The sequence below is a fragment of the Spermophilus citellus genome (genome assembly GCF_964194105.1).
Source record: "Spermophilus citellus genome assembly, chromosome: 11".
Classification (NCBI taxonomy): domain Eukaryota; kingdom Metazoa; phylum Chordata; class Mammalia; order Rodentia; family Sciuridae; genus Spermophilus; species Spermophilus citellus.
The window spans coordinates 118,061,209-118,075,830 of record NC_138192.1 but is presented as its reverse complement, the minus strand read 5'-3'; the positions used below and the strand labels follow the sequence as shown (position 1 = coordinate 118,075,830).

Genomic DNA, 14,622 nt, shown 5'->3' with positions numbered 1-14,622 from the left:
GGGGGGCCCCTGTTCTTCCTATCCCAGAGCAGTACTTGCCCACTCCAGCTGCTGCTCACATGGGCCCTGGTGCAGTTTGTGCCGCTGCTCCAGAGGATGCAAGCAATAGGCATTGGCAGAGTTCACGTGGTGCTAATTCTATAGGCACACAGAAAGCAAGAGCTGTGAGGCCACACAAGCTGCCACCAAGAGTAGAAAAAAAAAAAAAAAAAAAAACAACCTAGGTGGCCAGGCAGAAGTTTGCCACAGGGGCAGGACCACCACAGAGAATCTCCATTAAATGCCCAGTAGAAGCTGAGGGTGGTGGCACACACTGGGAATCCCAGCTACTTGGGAGGCTAAGACATGAAGATCGCAAGTTCAAGGCCCCCCTGGGCAACTTAGCAAAGCCCCTGTCTCAAAATCAAAAAGGAAAAGGGTAGGGATGTAGTTCAGTGGTAGAACAGCCCAGGTTTAATCCCCAGTACCTCAAAAAAATGCTCAACAGAGCCACGAAAGTGATGAAGCCATCGCCAGGACCCAAGACAGCCAGGGCAACCAGTGGCATGCCGCACTCACCTGAGAAGGTCACAAATGCCTGCATGCAACCCAGCTGTCCTCCTGCCTCAGCCTCTGGAATTCAGGAAGTCTGAGGCAGGAAAGGGGGAGGGGGAAGCAGGGCTGCCTAAGAGGCCCATTCCCCACCCCAGTGTGCACAGGACGCAGGACTTGGAGCTTTTAAGATTTAATGTCTGTGCTGCAGAGTTTCAGTCTTGCTGGGGGCCAGAGAATAGGAATGTTTTTCCTATCCCTGCCCTGCCATTGTATCGGAGAAAGACAAAACTTGTTTTTTATTTTACGGGTTCACATCTGGAAGAAGTTTGCCTGTGTCTCAGATGAGACTTCAGACTTTTTTGAGTTGATACTCAAAACAAATTAAGATGCCGAGAACTATTGGCCTGAATGAATGCATTATGCAAAGGACATGAACTTCACGGGCCAGTAGTGGGTGTGCTTTGTCCCTTCAAAGGTTTATGGGTCAGAAACTTGGTTCCCAATGTAGCAGTACTGAAAGGTGGTGGGACCTTTAAGAAGGGGGGCTGAGTGGAAGAAGTTTGGGTCCTGACTATCACAGGGGGATGCTCTCACAGGGGGAATTAGTTCCTACAAAAGCGACTTTTTATGAAAGAGGAAGCCTGGCTCCTTCCTAGTCTATTGCATCCTCTCACTATTTGACCTCTCTCTGGCATACCCTTCCTGTCATGTAATGCCATCTGCCCCGTGGCATACACAGAGATACCAGAGCTGACCAGATGGGGCTGCAGACCTTGGACTTTTATCCTCCCAAACTGCAAGCTCAGTAAACCTCTTTTCTTTACAAAGTACCCAGACTTGGATGCTTTGTTACAACAACACAAGACAAAGACAAATTTCTAGAGAAATTACCCTTGAAAGACATTCAACTATTGAAGTTTTTCATCCTATGAGCATATAAAAGTGCTTCAGATTTTAAGCCAGTATGAATAGTAACCAAACCAATTCTAACTGATTTGTATCATGTATGTCACTGAAACACATCCTCTTCCTCAGTAGAGCAATTGGGTTTTGCAGATGTACAACACTCTGCTCTTTACTTACACCAGCCTTTGTAATGGGGAGGGCTAATTTATTTTCCATGGGGCAATTCAGGTTCGAGTGATCCAAGATCTTTGGGGGCTCTCCTTTAAAAGACCACACATCTTGGGGTTTCTCCAGCTTCCTCTTCCTTGTCCCAAGGCCATCTAGAATTTCTTTGGTAGCTGCTCATCTAGAGCCAATCTCCCTCTGAGAAATTCTCAGACCATAGCCTTGGGCATTCACTGGGCCTTTCATATTTCTAGAGATTGAATTGACCAGGGGAACTTCATGGGACTCTGGTTTCTGGGCTTAAAGGAGTCAGATCCACAGGGAGTAATTTCTTAACCCTCTCTCAGTACCTTATGATCTGTCCCCCAAGCCTTAGAAATGTGAATCCAACAGGGACCTCAAGAGAGACACAGTCACATGGGCAAGTGCAGAGGATGCAGCTGTGATCCTCCCTAAGTTAGTTGCTTTGGAAGACTGTTTGTGGCAGCCAACATCACTGCAGATGATTCTGCATCCTCTGACAGTTTGTACACTTCCATCTGTCATTCTCTTCCCAAGACAGCTCTCCCCACTCCCAACCTCTGTCCCCCTTCTTTTATTGGAGGGTACTAGGGGTTGAACCTAACATTCACACATACTATGAAAGTACTCTACCATTGAGCTACACCCCCAGACATTTTTATTTTGTATTTTGAGACAGTTTCTCACCAATGATTGAGGCTGCCCTGGAACTTGCTATCCTCCTGCTTCAGCCTGCAGAGTAGCTGGCATCACAGGCTGGTATTACAGGCTACCTTGCCTATCCACTTGAAGTTTAGCCTTCAAGTCTCCTCCTTGCTGATGCCCTTCTTATGCATATCACTCATCTGCACATTTTCCCTACAAACTTCCAGTTTGTGACGCGCCTCTTTTGGCCCAGAGTTAACTTCCTTAATTAAGTCTCTTTTACTTTTGTCCAACGTCTCCCTCACCTTCAGCTTCTGGGTCCCATTGCCCACTCCCACCCTCAGGTCTCATGTCCCCACCTGGTTACCTGGAGCTCATGCAAGCGCAGTACATAGCCTTGCACGAACAGCTGGAAAAAAAAGCGCAGCTGCCCTTGCCCTGGGAGCTCGTCCAAACTTCGCAGCCGCCGCCGATCGCCAGGACTGGCTCCTGGTCCCTCGGCTGCCTCGTCCGCCGGGAGGGTGGCAGGGATCGCAGCTTTGGCTCTGGCCCCGTGTGGGCAGAGGCCACGGTCGGCCGCTCGCGTGGTCAGCAGCGCCCACCTCAGCCTCGCGCAGCCCAGCGTAGCCATGGAGGGTACTCTGGAGGCCGGGCACCCGGGCCAGCCTGGGAGGCTGAACTCAGGGGAGGATTCAAAGGCAGGGGTGACCCGGGGGTGGGGGTGGGGGTGGCGGTGGGGGCGGGCCAAGGAAAGGCGGGCCAGGCTCCTTCCTGTTCACTTTTGTCGCGGTCCCTACCCTTGCAAAGGGCAGCCTAGCGAACACACTGCAGCCACCTTCTCCGGATGGAAGCTCCGGGCCCGGGGACAAGGTGACTTGGCGGGACCCATCGCGCTCCGGCGCTGCCTGCCTCCCCCACCTCCTCCCTAGCCCACGCTGCCGCAGACGCCCGAGGAAAACTTTTCGCTGGCTCTGAACCGTGGGCGGGAGTCCTGCCCTCCACATCCAGGAGCCGCAGGCCCCACCCCGTGAGATCCGCCTTCGCCCGCGGGCCCGGCGCCACCGCCCCAGCGATCCGCACTTCCCGGACCGACCTGGAACCGGCTCCGAGGCTCGGCGGCCCTGTTGGCTTTTCCTATTGGTCTCCAGCAGAGATCCTGGAATCGGAGCGCTGAGCTAGGATAAAGCCAAAAAGGTCCAGCGGCCAAGGTCATCTGACCCCTGGAGCTGGGAAAACGCAAAGAAATTAAATGTTAGTGAAGTTTTAAAATGCACACCTCCCCAGCCCATCCGCTAAAGCAGGATGTTTCAAACTACAAATTGAGACCAGCATTAGTGGGTTGTGACAAAGATTACTTTCAAAAAAAAAATGAAAATAAAATAGTACCAAAAAGAAAAAAAAAAACTGTAAGAAGAAAAAGTATTGTTTAATGAATCCTTTGTTTCATGCATATTCAAAGTATGGTTTTCAGCCAGGCACTCCTGTAATCCCAGTTACACAGGAGGCTGAGGCAGAAGAATCACAAGGTCCGGGTCAGCCTCCACAACTTTGGGAGATCTTGTCTTAAAATACAAAATAAAAAGGTCTAGGAATGTAGCTCAGTGGTAGAGCACTTGCCTAGCCTAAGCAAAATTCTTGGGTTCAATCCCCAGGACTGCAAAGAAGAAACAACTCATATAAATATTAAATAAGCACAGAATCAAAGGTTATTTAGCCCACGAATGAAGAATGCAGCAGGGTAATGAAACTGGCTCTAAAGACATCTAAAGAATTGTTTATAGCCAGCCAGAGGAAAAAGGGACCTCTTAAATTCAAACAATTAGACTGACAGTTGATGTGATTGGTTGTAAACTTTTTGTTTATACTAGGGTGCATAGTTTTGAAACCCAAGTTCACCCCAGGGTGAGTTGCAAAGCCAATAAGCACAACCAGGATTAAAAAAAGGATAAACAAAGACTTTTTGCAGCAAGTAATGACAGTGTTAGAGACAACTCTCAAAGCAGTGTTCTACCCAAACAATTTTAGAAAGCAAGGGATTTTTTACTAGGGAAAATTAAACATTTTCACATATAGGAAAGATTCATCATCCCTTGTAGAGTTGGGAACATTGTTTAGCGTGTTCAATTTGAGATCATACTACATATTTAAAAGAAAACATGCCCCCAGATGTGGAGGTGCCTCCTGCAATCCCAGTGACTCAGGATGCTGAGGCAGCAGGATTGCAAGTTCAAGGCCAGCCTGGGCAATTTAGCAAGACCCTATCTCAAAATAAAAAACTGAAAAAGGGCTTAAGATTTGACCCAGTGGTTAAGTACCCCTGGGTTCAATCTCTAATACAAAAAAGAAAGGGGGGAGTACGGTGGTACATGCTGTAGTCAGGAACTCTGCAATTTGGCAACTTGGGAGACTTAGGCAGGAGGATTGCAAATTGGAGGCCAGCTTGCCAATGTAGTGAGACCACTTCAGAAGGAAGGAAGGAAGGAAGGAAGGGAGGGAGGGAGGGAGGGAGGGAGGGAGAGAGAGAAGGAGAGAGGGAGGGAAGGAAGGGGAGGGAAGAAAAGAAAAGAGGGGGATGTAACTCAGACATAGAGCATCCTTAGATTTAATCCCCAGTACTGCCAAAAAAAAAAAAAAGTGCAACCCCCCACCCCCAGTCACACTTCTGGGCAGAGAATTTAGTATTATGATGAGCAAAGACATATTAGGTCACTTAAAAAGAATGAATATAAAAAGGTGAGGATTTGACCCAGTGGTAGAGCAAGAGCATGAGCAAGGCCCTGGGTCCCATTCCCAGGTTACTTATGGCCTGGGTGAGAGGTTTGGGGGTGGTGTTGAGTTAAAGGACTCTAGAATTTAGGCTGGTTCCTTGTAAATTTCTCTGAAGGGCCTTCTTCTGGGCTTCCACCTAAAAATGCCTGCCTAGCAGCTAAGTTTCTTGAATTTGTGACTAAACGTCTTTCATCAGCTTTGGGAGTTTTTTCTGTATAAACATTGCTTTTTCCTATTCTTTCTCTTCTTCTATGACTCAACCTATACCTGTGTTAGAGCTTTTTCACTGTGTCTGTGTCTTCTTTATTTATCATGATTATTATTTGTGTGTGTACATGTGTGTGTGGTGCTAGAGATCTAATGCAGGGCTTTGTACATGCCAACTATGCACTCTATCACCGAGCTACACCCCAACCCTTTTCTCTTCTTTTGTCTCTTCTTGTTCATTAATTTTTTTTTAATTTTTAAATATTTATTTATTTATTTTTTAGTTCTCGGTGGACACAACATCTTTGTTGGTTGCCGCAGTCTTGGCTGGGCACAGAATCACGAGCCACCACACAGCTTTGTAGATTCAAACAGCAATTCTTTATTCCCAAACTCACACGGGCCTCCACACACGTTCTGGGGCAATCCCAGTTCTGCTGCCACCCAATTCACCTACCCACGAGGCTTTTTTCCCAAGATGCTCTCTGAATCTCACGAGAACTCAATGGGAGCTCAGGCAGCAGGAACGCCCTAATTCCAGCAGCAATAATCCTCAACATCGAACTTCCCTAAAATCCAAGGTCTTAAACTGGGAACGCCCTTAACCCAAGGACCAGGATACTTCCTCAAACCTGATCAGCTCTAAACCCGGATCCGCCTTGGTCTTTGAGCAAGGTCACCTTACATGCAATGTCAACAGCGAAATCATTAACATGGGGTACGCTAGCAAGGAAATTTTGATGCTTCATTTCTACTTGGTAATGGCCCTCAGCAGTTGGTATGTGGTGCTGAGGATCGAACCCAGGCCACACGCATGCCAGGCGCGCTACCACTTGAGCCACATCCCCAGCCCCTAGTTCATTAATTTTTTGATTGATTGCAGTACAGAGGATTGAACCCAGGGGCACTTTACCATTGAGCTATATTCCCAGACCTTTTTCTTTCTTTAAAAAAAAATTATTTTATTTATTTTAGTTGTAATTGGATACAATACTTTTATTTTATTTATTTTTATGTGGTGCTGTGGATTGAACCCAGGGCCTCATACGTTCTAGGTGAGCACTCTACCACTGAGCCACAATCCCAGCCCTCTTTTCTTTTTAAAATTTTTTAAATTTTTTGTGACAGGGTCTCAATAAGTTGCAGAGACTGGCCTCTAACTTGTGATCTTCCTGCCTCAGATTCCCTGGTAGCTGGGATTTGGGGCATGAGACAATATTCATTTAATTCTTTTTTAAAATTAATTAATTGTTAACTGATGCATAAAAATATAAGAATTGTACCTGTTAGCCGGATGCTGTAGAATATATTTGTTACCTGGGAGTCTGATGCAGGAGGATTGCAAGTTCAAGGATGGCCTGGGTAACTTAGCAAGACCCTGTCCCAAAATAAAAATAAGTAAAGAAATAAACATAAAAATTAGGGCAGAGGGTAGAGCACTTGCCTAACTTTTGTGAGGCACTGGGTTCAATTCTCAGCACCTTATATAAATAAATAAAGTCCATTAACAACTAAGAAAAATTTTTAAAAATTATACGTATGTCCCATGTGATGTCTTGATACATGTATATGTTGTGTAATGTTTAAATCAGGGTAGCATATCTCCTCAAATATCTATCATTTCTTTATGGCAAAAACATTCAAAATCCTTTCTCCCAGCTTTTAAAAATACATATCCTTTGAATTCTTAATTTCCATTTTTGTATTTTTCAGTTTTCAATTTAGATTAGTTTGTTAAAGCCTATGTCCTTTTTTATAGTCTCAGTTTTAGGGCAAGATTCCTAATTTTCTCTTTTATATCTCCTTTAATTTTGTAAACACAGTTGTTTTAAGAATTATGACCAATAACTCCAATATCCGGAATCCATGTAAGACCATTTGTATTGTCCGTCGTTTCTGGGGATTTTTGTTCACATGACCATATTTCTTCCAGGCCTGGTTACTTTTGATTGTATGCTAAAAAATATAATTCAAGGGGCTGGGGCTGGAGCTCAGTGGTAGAGTGCTTGCCTTACATGTGCCAGGCACTGGGTTAGATCTTCAGCATCACATCTCAAGTTTCTAGTAGAAATTATCTGAGATTTAAGGTAACTTCGTTTTCCTTGGGGGAAGACTTAACTTCTGCTTCAGACAGTTGTCTGAAGGTACTGCAATCCAGGACCCCTTGGTGTAGTTTCAGGCCTGTGATGCTTTAAAAAAGCTGAGGGAGGCTTCAGTCCTTCATCCTTCTGGGTCCCACCCTAAATTCAAATATTAGAGCTCCTGGATTCCAGCTTTTCTTCACCCCACCTGAGAGGTTCTTGCCCTCAGCTTCCTCTTCTGAAAATGGGAAATACTACAGATAGAAAAGTTCTCCCAGATGCCTGATTTATCTCTGGATTTTTCTGATAATTGTTGGTAATTCTTCATTACCTTGTTTGTTCTCTGATGCTGGTGTCTTCAAGTAAAAGTTTTTCATATTTTATTCAGCTTGTCAAGTTATTCCCAGAAAGTTAGTTCTAGTATCAACAGTTGAAATCCATTTTCTACTTTTATCTTTATTAGTCTTCCCTTTACCCTACCCAGCCTACACCATGTCTGGATTCATTTCTTCCTTTCTTTGTTTTTTTTTTGGGGGGTGGGGTGGGGTGGGGGTTGGGATTGAACCCACAACCGTGCACATGCTAGGAAAATGCTCTACTACTGAGCTACATCTCCAGCCTTTTTATTTAGAGATAGAGTCTTGTTAATTTGCTCAGGCTGGCTTCAAACTTGCAATCAATCCTCCTGCAGGGATTACAGGTATATATCTCTGCACCCAGCAGATATTTTACATTTTAAAAATATTTTCAAAGAATTGACTGCTTAATGAAGTTTTCTACTTTTCTTTTTTTTTTAATTTTTATCAGCCATTGATGGACCTTTATTCATTTATTTGTTTATATGCAGTGCTGAGAATCAAACCCAGTGCCTCACACATGCTAGGCAAGCGATCTACTGCTGAGCCACAACTCCAGCCCAAAGTTTTCTTATTTTCTAACAAATGCATTTAATGCTGTACATTTTCATGAAATACTACTTGGATGCATGCAAAAAGATTTAATGTATCATTTCCTTCTACATTCATTTTCAGTTTGTGATTTGCATCTTAGAGTACTCTAAGAGTAAAATAGAAAATGATTTTACTTAAATGTGAACAGTTGGGGGGTTTTATTTGTTTTGAAAGCCTATGTCCTTTTTTATAGTCTCAGTTTTAGGGCAAGGGGTCACTCTTTGATATTAATTTATACTATTATTTTTGTTTTTTTGAAAGGGGTCACTCTTGATATTAATTTATACTATTATTACATTATGGTGGCAATACATATGTTTTACTCTTTAGAATTATTGAAATGTTTTTGATGGCCTAGAACTTGCTTATTTTTCTAAATGTTCCATGTGTATTTTATGTTTTATTTTAGGACAAATTCTTGCGAAATTGCCAGATTGGCCTTGAACTTCCAACCTTTCTGCTGAGCCTTCCCAGTAGCTTGGAATATAGTTGTGCACCACGGTACCTGGTCCATGTGTATTTTTAAAAAATATATAGTCTCTCTTTATTAATTTATCAATTTTGCTTTAAAATCCTTTATAACTTTACTTATTTTTGTCTAAATGATTAATTTCCTAGAGAGGTACAAGTATTCCAAAAATATTATATTGTGGATTTTTCAAATTTTCTTGTATTTGCAACAGCTTTTGTTTTATATTTTGCAGATCTGTTGTTAGGTACATAAAGCTTAATGGCTACTATATATTCCTGATGGATGTTATCATTTATAAATTAGAGACACTGGGCTGGAGATGGAGCTCAATGGTAAAGTATTTGACTAACATGCATGAGGCCCTGGGTTTAATTCCCACAACATACTTTAAAAATAAATTAAATTAGAAATACTTAATTGTCTTGGATTTAGTTTGATTTAATATTTTATTCCTATTTTATCCTTCATGCATTTGATATATATTTATCATCTACTTTCCATCAGTCTAGGGTTTTTAAAATTTTCTTTTTTAAATTTAGTTGTAGATGGACACAATACCTTTATTTAACTAATTAATTTATTTTTATGCAGGGCTGAGGATTGAACTCAGGACTTCACACATGCTAGGCAAGCACTCTGTCACTGAGCTACAGCCCCAGCCCCTTATTTTTTTAATTTTAAGACAGGATCTCACTAAGTTTCTTAGGCTGGCCTCCAATTTGTGATCTTCCTGCCTCAGCCTCCAGAGTCACTGGAATTACATAGGATTTGCTTCAACCCAGCCCTGTCTATGGCTCTTAAACATATATAAAAATGTTCAACTTTCCTTATTGTAAGACAAAGACAAATCAAAATTGCATTAAAAATTTTATCACCTATAAGTTTGGCAAAAAATAACAAATTTGATACCATCTTAAAGTTCAGAGTAGGAAAGCAAAATGAAATTGCTACAGAGTTTTCAAACTTTTAGGTACACTCGTCTTTTGAACAAGCAATCCTACTAGTAGGGATTTATTGTACATGTATACATGCATGTATACATGCATGCATGCAAATATAGAAGGATATTTGTACATATCATTGTTTGTACATACAAAGAAAATATTGGAAGCAATAGGGGACTAATGGAATGAGTTGTGGTCAATCCATACATTGAAATAACTTGGAGATTTAAAAATATATATACAATTCAGCCCGAAACATGATGATATGCCACAATTTTCAAGATATGTATTTTAAATGAAAAATTCAATATGCATAATACTGTATGGTAGACTACCAAATAGTTAGGCCAATGCCTGCATGGACACAGAGCATGTCTGGAGGTATACAAGTAATTTGTGATAGTAGCTGCCTCTAGGACAAAGAACTCAGACATATCTTCACAGCATGACCTATGGACTCTGAATTTTGTAACATGTGCACACAATATCTTGTTTTATCAAAGTGGCTCATTCAAAAGAGTGCCATGAGGACATTTTCTTTTGAACTTTCTAAAAACTAGTTTCCCAATGTGATACCTGGCTGTCCATGAACTTGGTCATTTGGGTCCTCACAGAACTCAGAACTTTACCAAAGCAATAATAATGTATTAAAACAATTAAATCTTTACATATACATCACACTTCTTTCTTCCTTTCTGTTGGAGGGGATGTGATATCAGGCAATGCAGGAAATATATAATTGAAAAAATACATCTAATAAATATAAAACAGTGTACATAAAAATTGTGTAATAGAAGTACATAAAGCTCTTCAAATTCATTCATTCTTCTTCTCCTTCTTCTTTTTTCTTGGATATGGATCCCACTATGTGACCAGGCTGGCCTCAAACTCCTGGGGTCAAGGGATCTTGCTGCTTCAACAGGCTCCTGAGGGGCGGGGATGACAAGTAAATACCACTTAACCCAGTATCTTTTTCTCATTTTTGCAGTGATGGATATCAAACCCAGAGCCTTGCACATGCCAGGCAAGCACTCTACCGCTGAACTACACCCCAGCCCTTGTTGTTTTTTTTTTTAAATTATCTACCAACTCATACATTTTTGCAATTTTGAAAATTAAACCAAAACTTTCCAAGCCTCTTGGTAGTAGTGATTTTATATTTTCATTGATTTCTAAAGTATTTAAGTACACAGCAAAACATTTCAATATTTCAAAAATCATCCCTAATTCCACCACTTGAAATTAGGCAAGAAATTCAAAGACCCCTGCACTTACAACCCTACTCTTCAAGTAGGGGAAACTGGCTGTTAGTAATCAAATATTTTTTTCTAAATATTTCATCATGTGTCTGACTTCAATTTCTACAAAGAAAACACTGGTCCTTTTTTTATCTTTTTCCCAAAAGGGAGTGAAATGAAATACTCCCACCATGTGTCCTCCTGAGGCTATGCCCTCCTGTGGAAAGAGCAGGGGCTTTAGCCAAATGCTCACAATGTTTCATTAAGAAAAAACAAAAGCAGGTCTGGGGTGTGGCTCAGTGTTGGAGCCTCTCCTGGCATGTGAGGCACTGTCACGGATCCTCAGCACACCACATAAAAATAAATAAAATAAAGTCCATCAACAACTTAAAAAAAAAAGAAAGAAACAAAAGCAAGTTACAAAACCATTTCAACTGTTGATCCTCCCCCAACACCCCCTACCACATTTGGAAGGATATGTATCAAAATTAATATGGTAATAAATTATATAACTTGTGTCTCTCTCCCTCCCCCTCCCCCTCCTCCTTCCTTCCTCTCTCTCTCTCTCTCTCTCTCTCTCTCTCTCTCTCTCTCTCTTTTACTTTCTCAATACTGAGGATTAAACCCAGGAGTGCTCTATCACTGAGATACATCCCCAGCCCTCTTGTTAATTTTTCTATTTTGGGACAGGTCTGCCTCACCTGACCTCAAACTTGTGATCCTCCTTCCTCAGCCTTCCAGTCCCTGAGATTACCATGGCACCATGTTTCTTTTCTTTCTTTCTTTCTTTTTTATGCTTTCCTGATGTTGTCTTAAACCTTTTTGTTGTTGTTTTTGTTTGTTTGTTTGTTTGTTTTGGTACCAGGGATTGAACTCTGGGGCACTCAACCACTGAGCCACATCCCCAGCTCTTTTTGTAATTCTTTTAGAGACAGGGTCTCACTGAGTTGCTTAGCACCTCACCGTTGCTGAGGCTGGCTTTGAACTCACGATCCTCATGCTTCAGCCACCAGAGCTGCTGGGATTATAGGCATGCGCCACCACAGTTGGCCCTTTTTATTTGTTTATTTTTTTAATGAATTTTCTTAGAATAAGAAAAAAGTATTCCCAACAGGAAAGAACATAGACTGTACAGACCTGAAGTCATATAGCATACTTTTAATCCTGGCTTTTCTGCTTACTCTCTGTGAGACTTTGAAAGGCATTGAATTAGCCTCAGTTCTCAACTCTTACAAAAATAATAGAGTTGCTGTGAGAATGAAACATAATACAAGTAAATTTCCTCACTTAATAAGTGGCCATGATTATAATGCACCTAGGTGTCTTGTTTAATCTATAACGAGTACTTTGTTTCTATTGTTTTTAACAATAAATGGAAAATAATGATTCAAGAAGACTGGAGTCGGCCTGAAATTCTGCATTTCTAACAAGCTCCTGGTTAATAATAAGACATCTGGCCCAGGGACCACAGTGTGAGGAACAAGGATCTAGAAAGTCAAAGGCACAGAAGAGAAAGAACTTTTAGCTGACTACTATAGGCATTTTCATGCCAAAAATGTTTAGCAATTCTGGGGAGAGCAGGAGGTGAAAAGTCCAGGCTTTATTTCAAGGAGGCAGTGGAGCTAGAAGAAATTTTGGCAGAAATATGGGAGACCTCAAGTATATAGCCAGGTGTCTACTCAGGACATTTGCCAAATTCTGTGGTTACACAGAGCAAGAGACTGAAAATCTGAGAAGAGCCTCCAAAGAGCAGAGTGGCACTTTCATTAGTCTTGCAATTTAACTAGAATTAAAATGTATGTTGATGATGCAAAAGTCAAGAAGGAATTAAATGGAGCTGCAGTGATCTAACATTCTAGCATTATGTCCTAAAACCAGTCCTTTAGACTTTTGCTACTGTGGCATAATGAACTATCCAGATACTTAGTGACTTAAAATAATAAGGACTTTAGAGTGGACACAGTGAGAATGACTTGTTCTCTAATTCTGAGACCTCAGCTAGGAAAATTCAAATAACTTCCAGCTTAAGGACTAGAAAACTCTGGAAGCACTAGATAACCCAGAGACTAAGATCACTTTCTGGGAGTTTTCACATGGCCTCTGCATTGGGCATGGCTTCCTCAAAGCATGGCAGCCTCAGGGTGGTAGGACTTACCACATGGCTATTTAGGATTCCAGCATGAATGTTGCAATAGATAAGGCAGAAGATACCTGGTCTTCCATGACCCCGTTTCAAAAGGGACACAGTATCAATTCCACTCTATTCTATTGGTCAGAAGAGTCACATGCCCTCCCAGATTCAAAGGAAGGAAAATTAGATTCTAATTCTTAATGGCAAGGCCAGTTGTAGAACTGCATGTGAGTTGCAGCAGCCACCTTTGGAAAATCCCATCTCCCCCACTGGCCTTCATGGAAATGCAATATAAAACCATAATGAGAAAACCTTCCACTTCCACTAGAATGTAATTTAATTCTAAAAGTATAGACACATGAGTAAAGTTAAAAACATAACAATTACAAAACATGCAAGTGTTTCTCCACTTCTGTTGGAACCTTCATGCATGGCTGCTAGGAGTGTCAAATGCTACAGGTGCTATAGAGATCCAGTCCTACTTATGAAAGCTGGGCATATGCCTATCCTATAACCTCGAAATTCCACTCCTAAGTAAGTACAAATGAAACAGAAATGTGCACCTATGCTCACCAAACAATAAGTAGTATTATTTATAATAGCCCTAACTAAAAGCTACTCAAATACTTGACAGTAGAATGAAAAAGCAAATTGTGCTTTATCTACACAATGGAATTTTATATTATATATAGTGACAGGAATGAATAAACTGCAAGTATTAGACACAACTTGGACAAAACTCCTAATCATAATATGGAGTGAAAGAAACCAGACACAAAAACACTACATGCCATATAATTCCATTTATCTAAAAGCTAGCTGGGGGGCTGGAGATATGGCTCAAGCGGTAGCGCGCTCGCCTGGCATGCATGCGTCCCGGGTTCGATCCTCAGCACCACATACAAACAAAGATGTTGTGTCCACCGAAAAAACTAATAAATAAATAAAATTCTCTCTCTCTCTCTCTCTCTCTTTCTCTCTTTAAAAAAATAAAATAAAATAAAAGCTAGCTGGGTACAGTGGCGCACACCTGTAATCCCATTGGCTCAGGAAGCTGAGGCAGCAGGATCACGAATGCAAAGCCAGCCTCAGCAATAACACGGTGCTAAGCAACCCAGCGAGGCCCTGTCTCTAAATAACATACAAAAATAGTGCTGGGGATGTGGCTCAGTGTTTGAGTGCCCCGGAGTTCAATCCCTAGTATCCTGCACCCCCCAAAAAAAGTAAGTTCTAAAAATATGAAAGTAATGTACAGCACTTGCTATTATTTCAATGTGTCCCCTCCAAAATTCAGTGTTGCAAATGAAACAGTAAGAGACAGGCCCTTTACTTGGTGATCAGGCCAGAAGGGCTTCTCTCTCCTGAATGGGATTAAAGGGGTTTGACAGAAGGAGTTCATTTTCTTGATCTTCTACTTTCTGTCATGTGAGGACACAGCCTTCCTCTCCTCTGAAGAATGCAGCCCTCACCAGATAGACAAACCTCCTTATACCTGACCTTGGACTTTCCAGCCTCCAGAACAGTGAGAAAGAAACTTCTGTTCTTTATAAATGAACATG

At 41.7% G+C, this 14,622-nt stretch overlaps 1 protein-coding gene across 2 annotated transcripts in view; it reads right to left on the bottom strand.

Moving 5' to 3' along the window:
• CYP27A1 (cytochrome P450 family 27 subfamily A member 1) overlaps positions 1-3,288 on the bottom strand; it is a 38,587-nt gene extending 35,299 nt beyond the window's left edge. Inside the window, exon 1 of one of the 2 annotated variants that reach the window (XM_081261444.1) lies at positions 2,639-3,288. In XM_081261444.1, the coding sequence (XP_081117570.1) occupies positions 2,639-2,902 (264 nt within the window). In that variant the 5' untranslated portion in view covers positions 2,903-3,288. Of the gene's footprint in view, positions 1-558; positions 682-2,638 lie in introns of those variants that run through there. The other variant, XM_081261445.1, reaches the window with a different exon arrangement.
• Between the last annotated feature and the right edge of the window lie 11,334 nt (positions 3,289-14,622).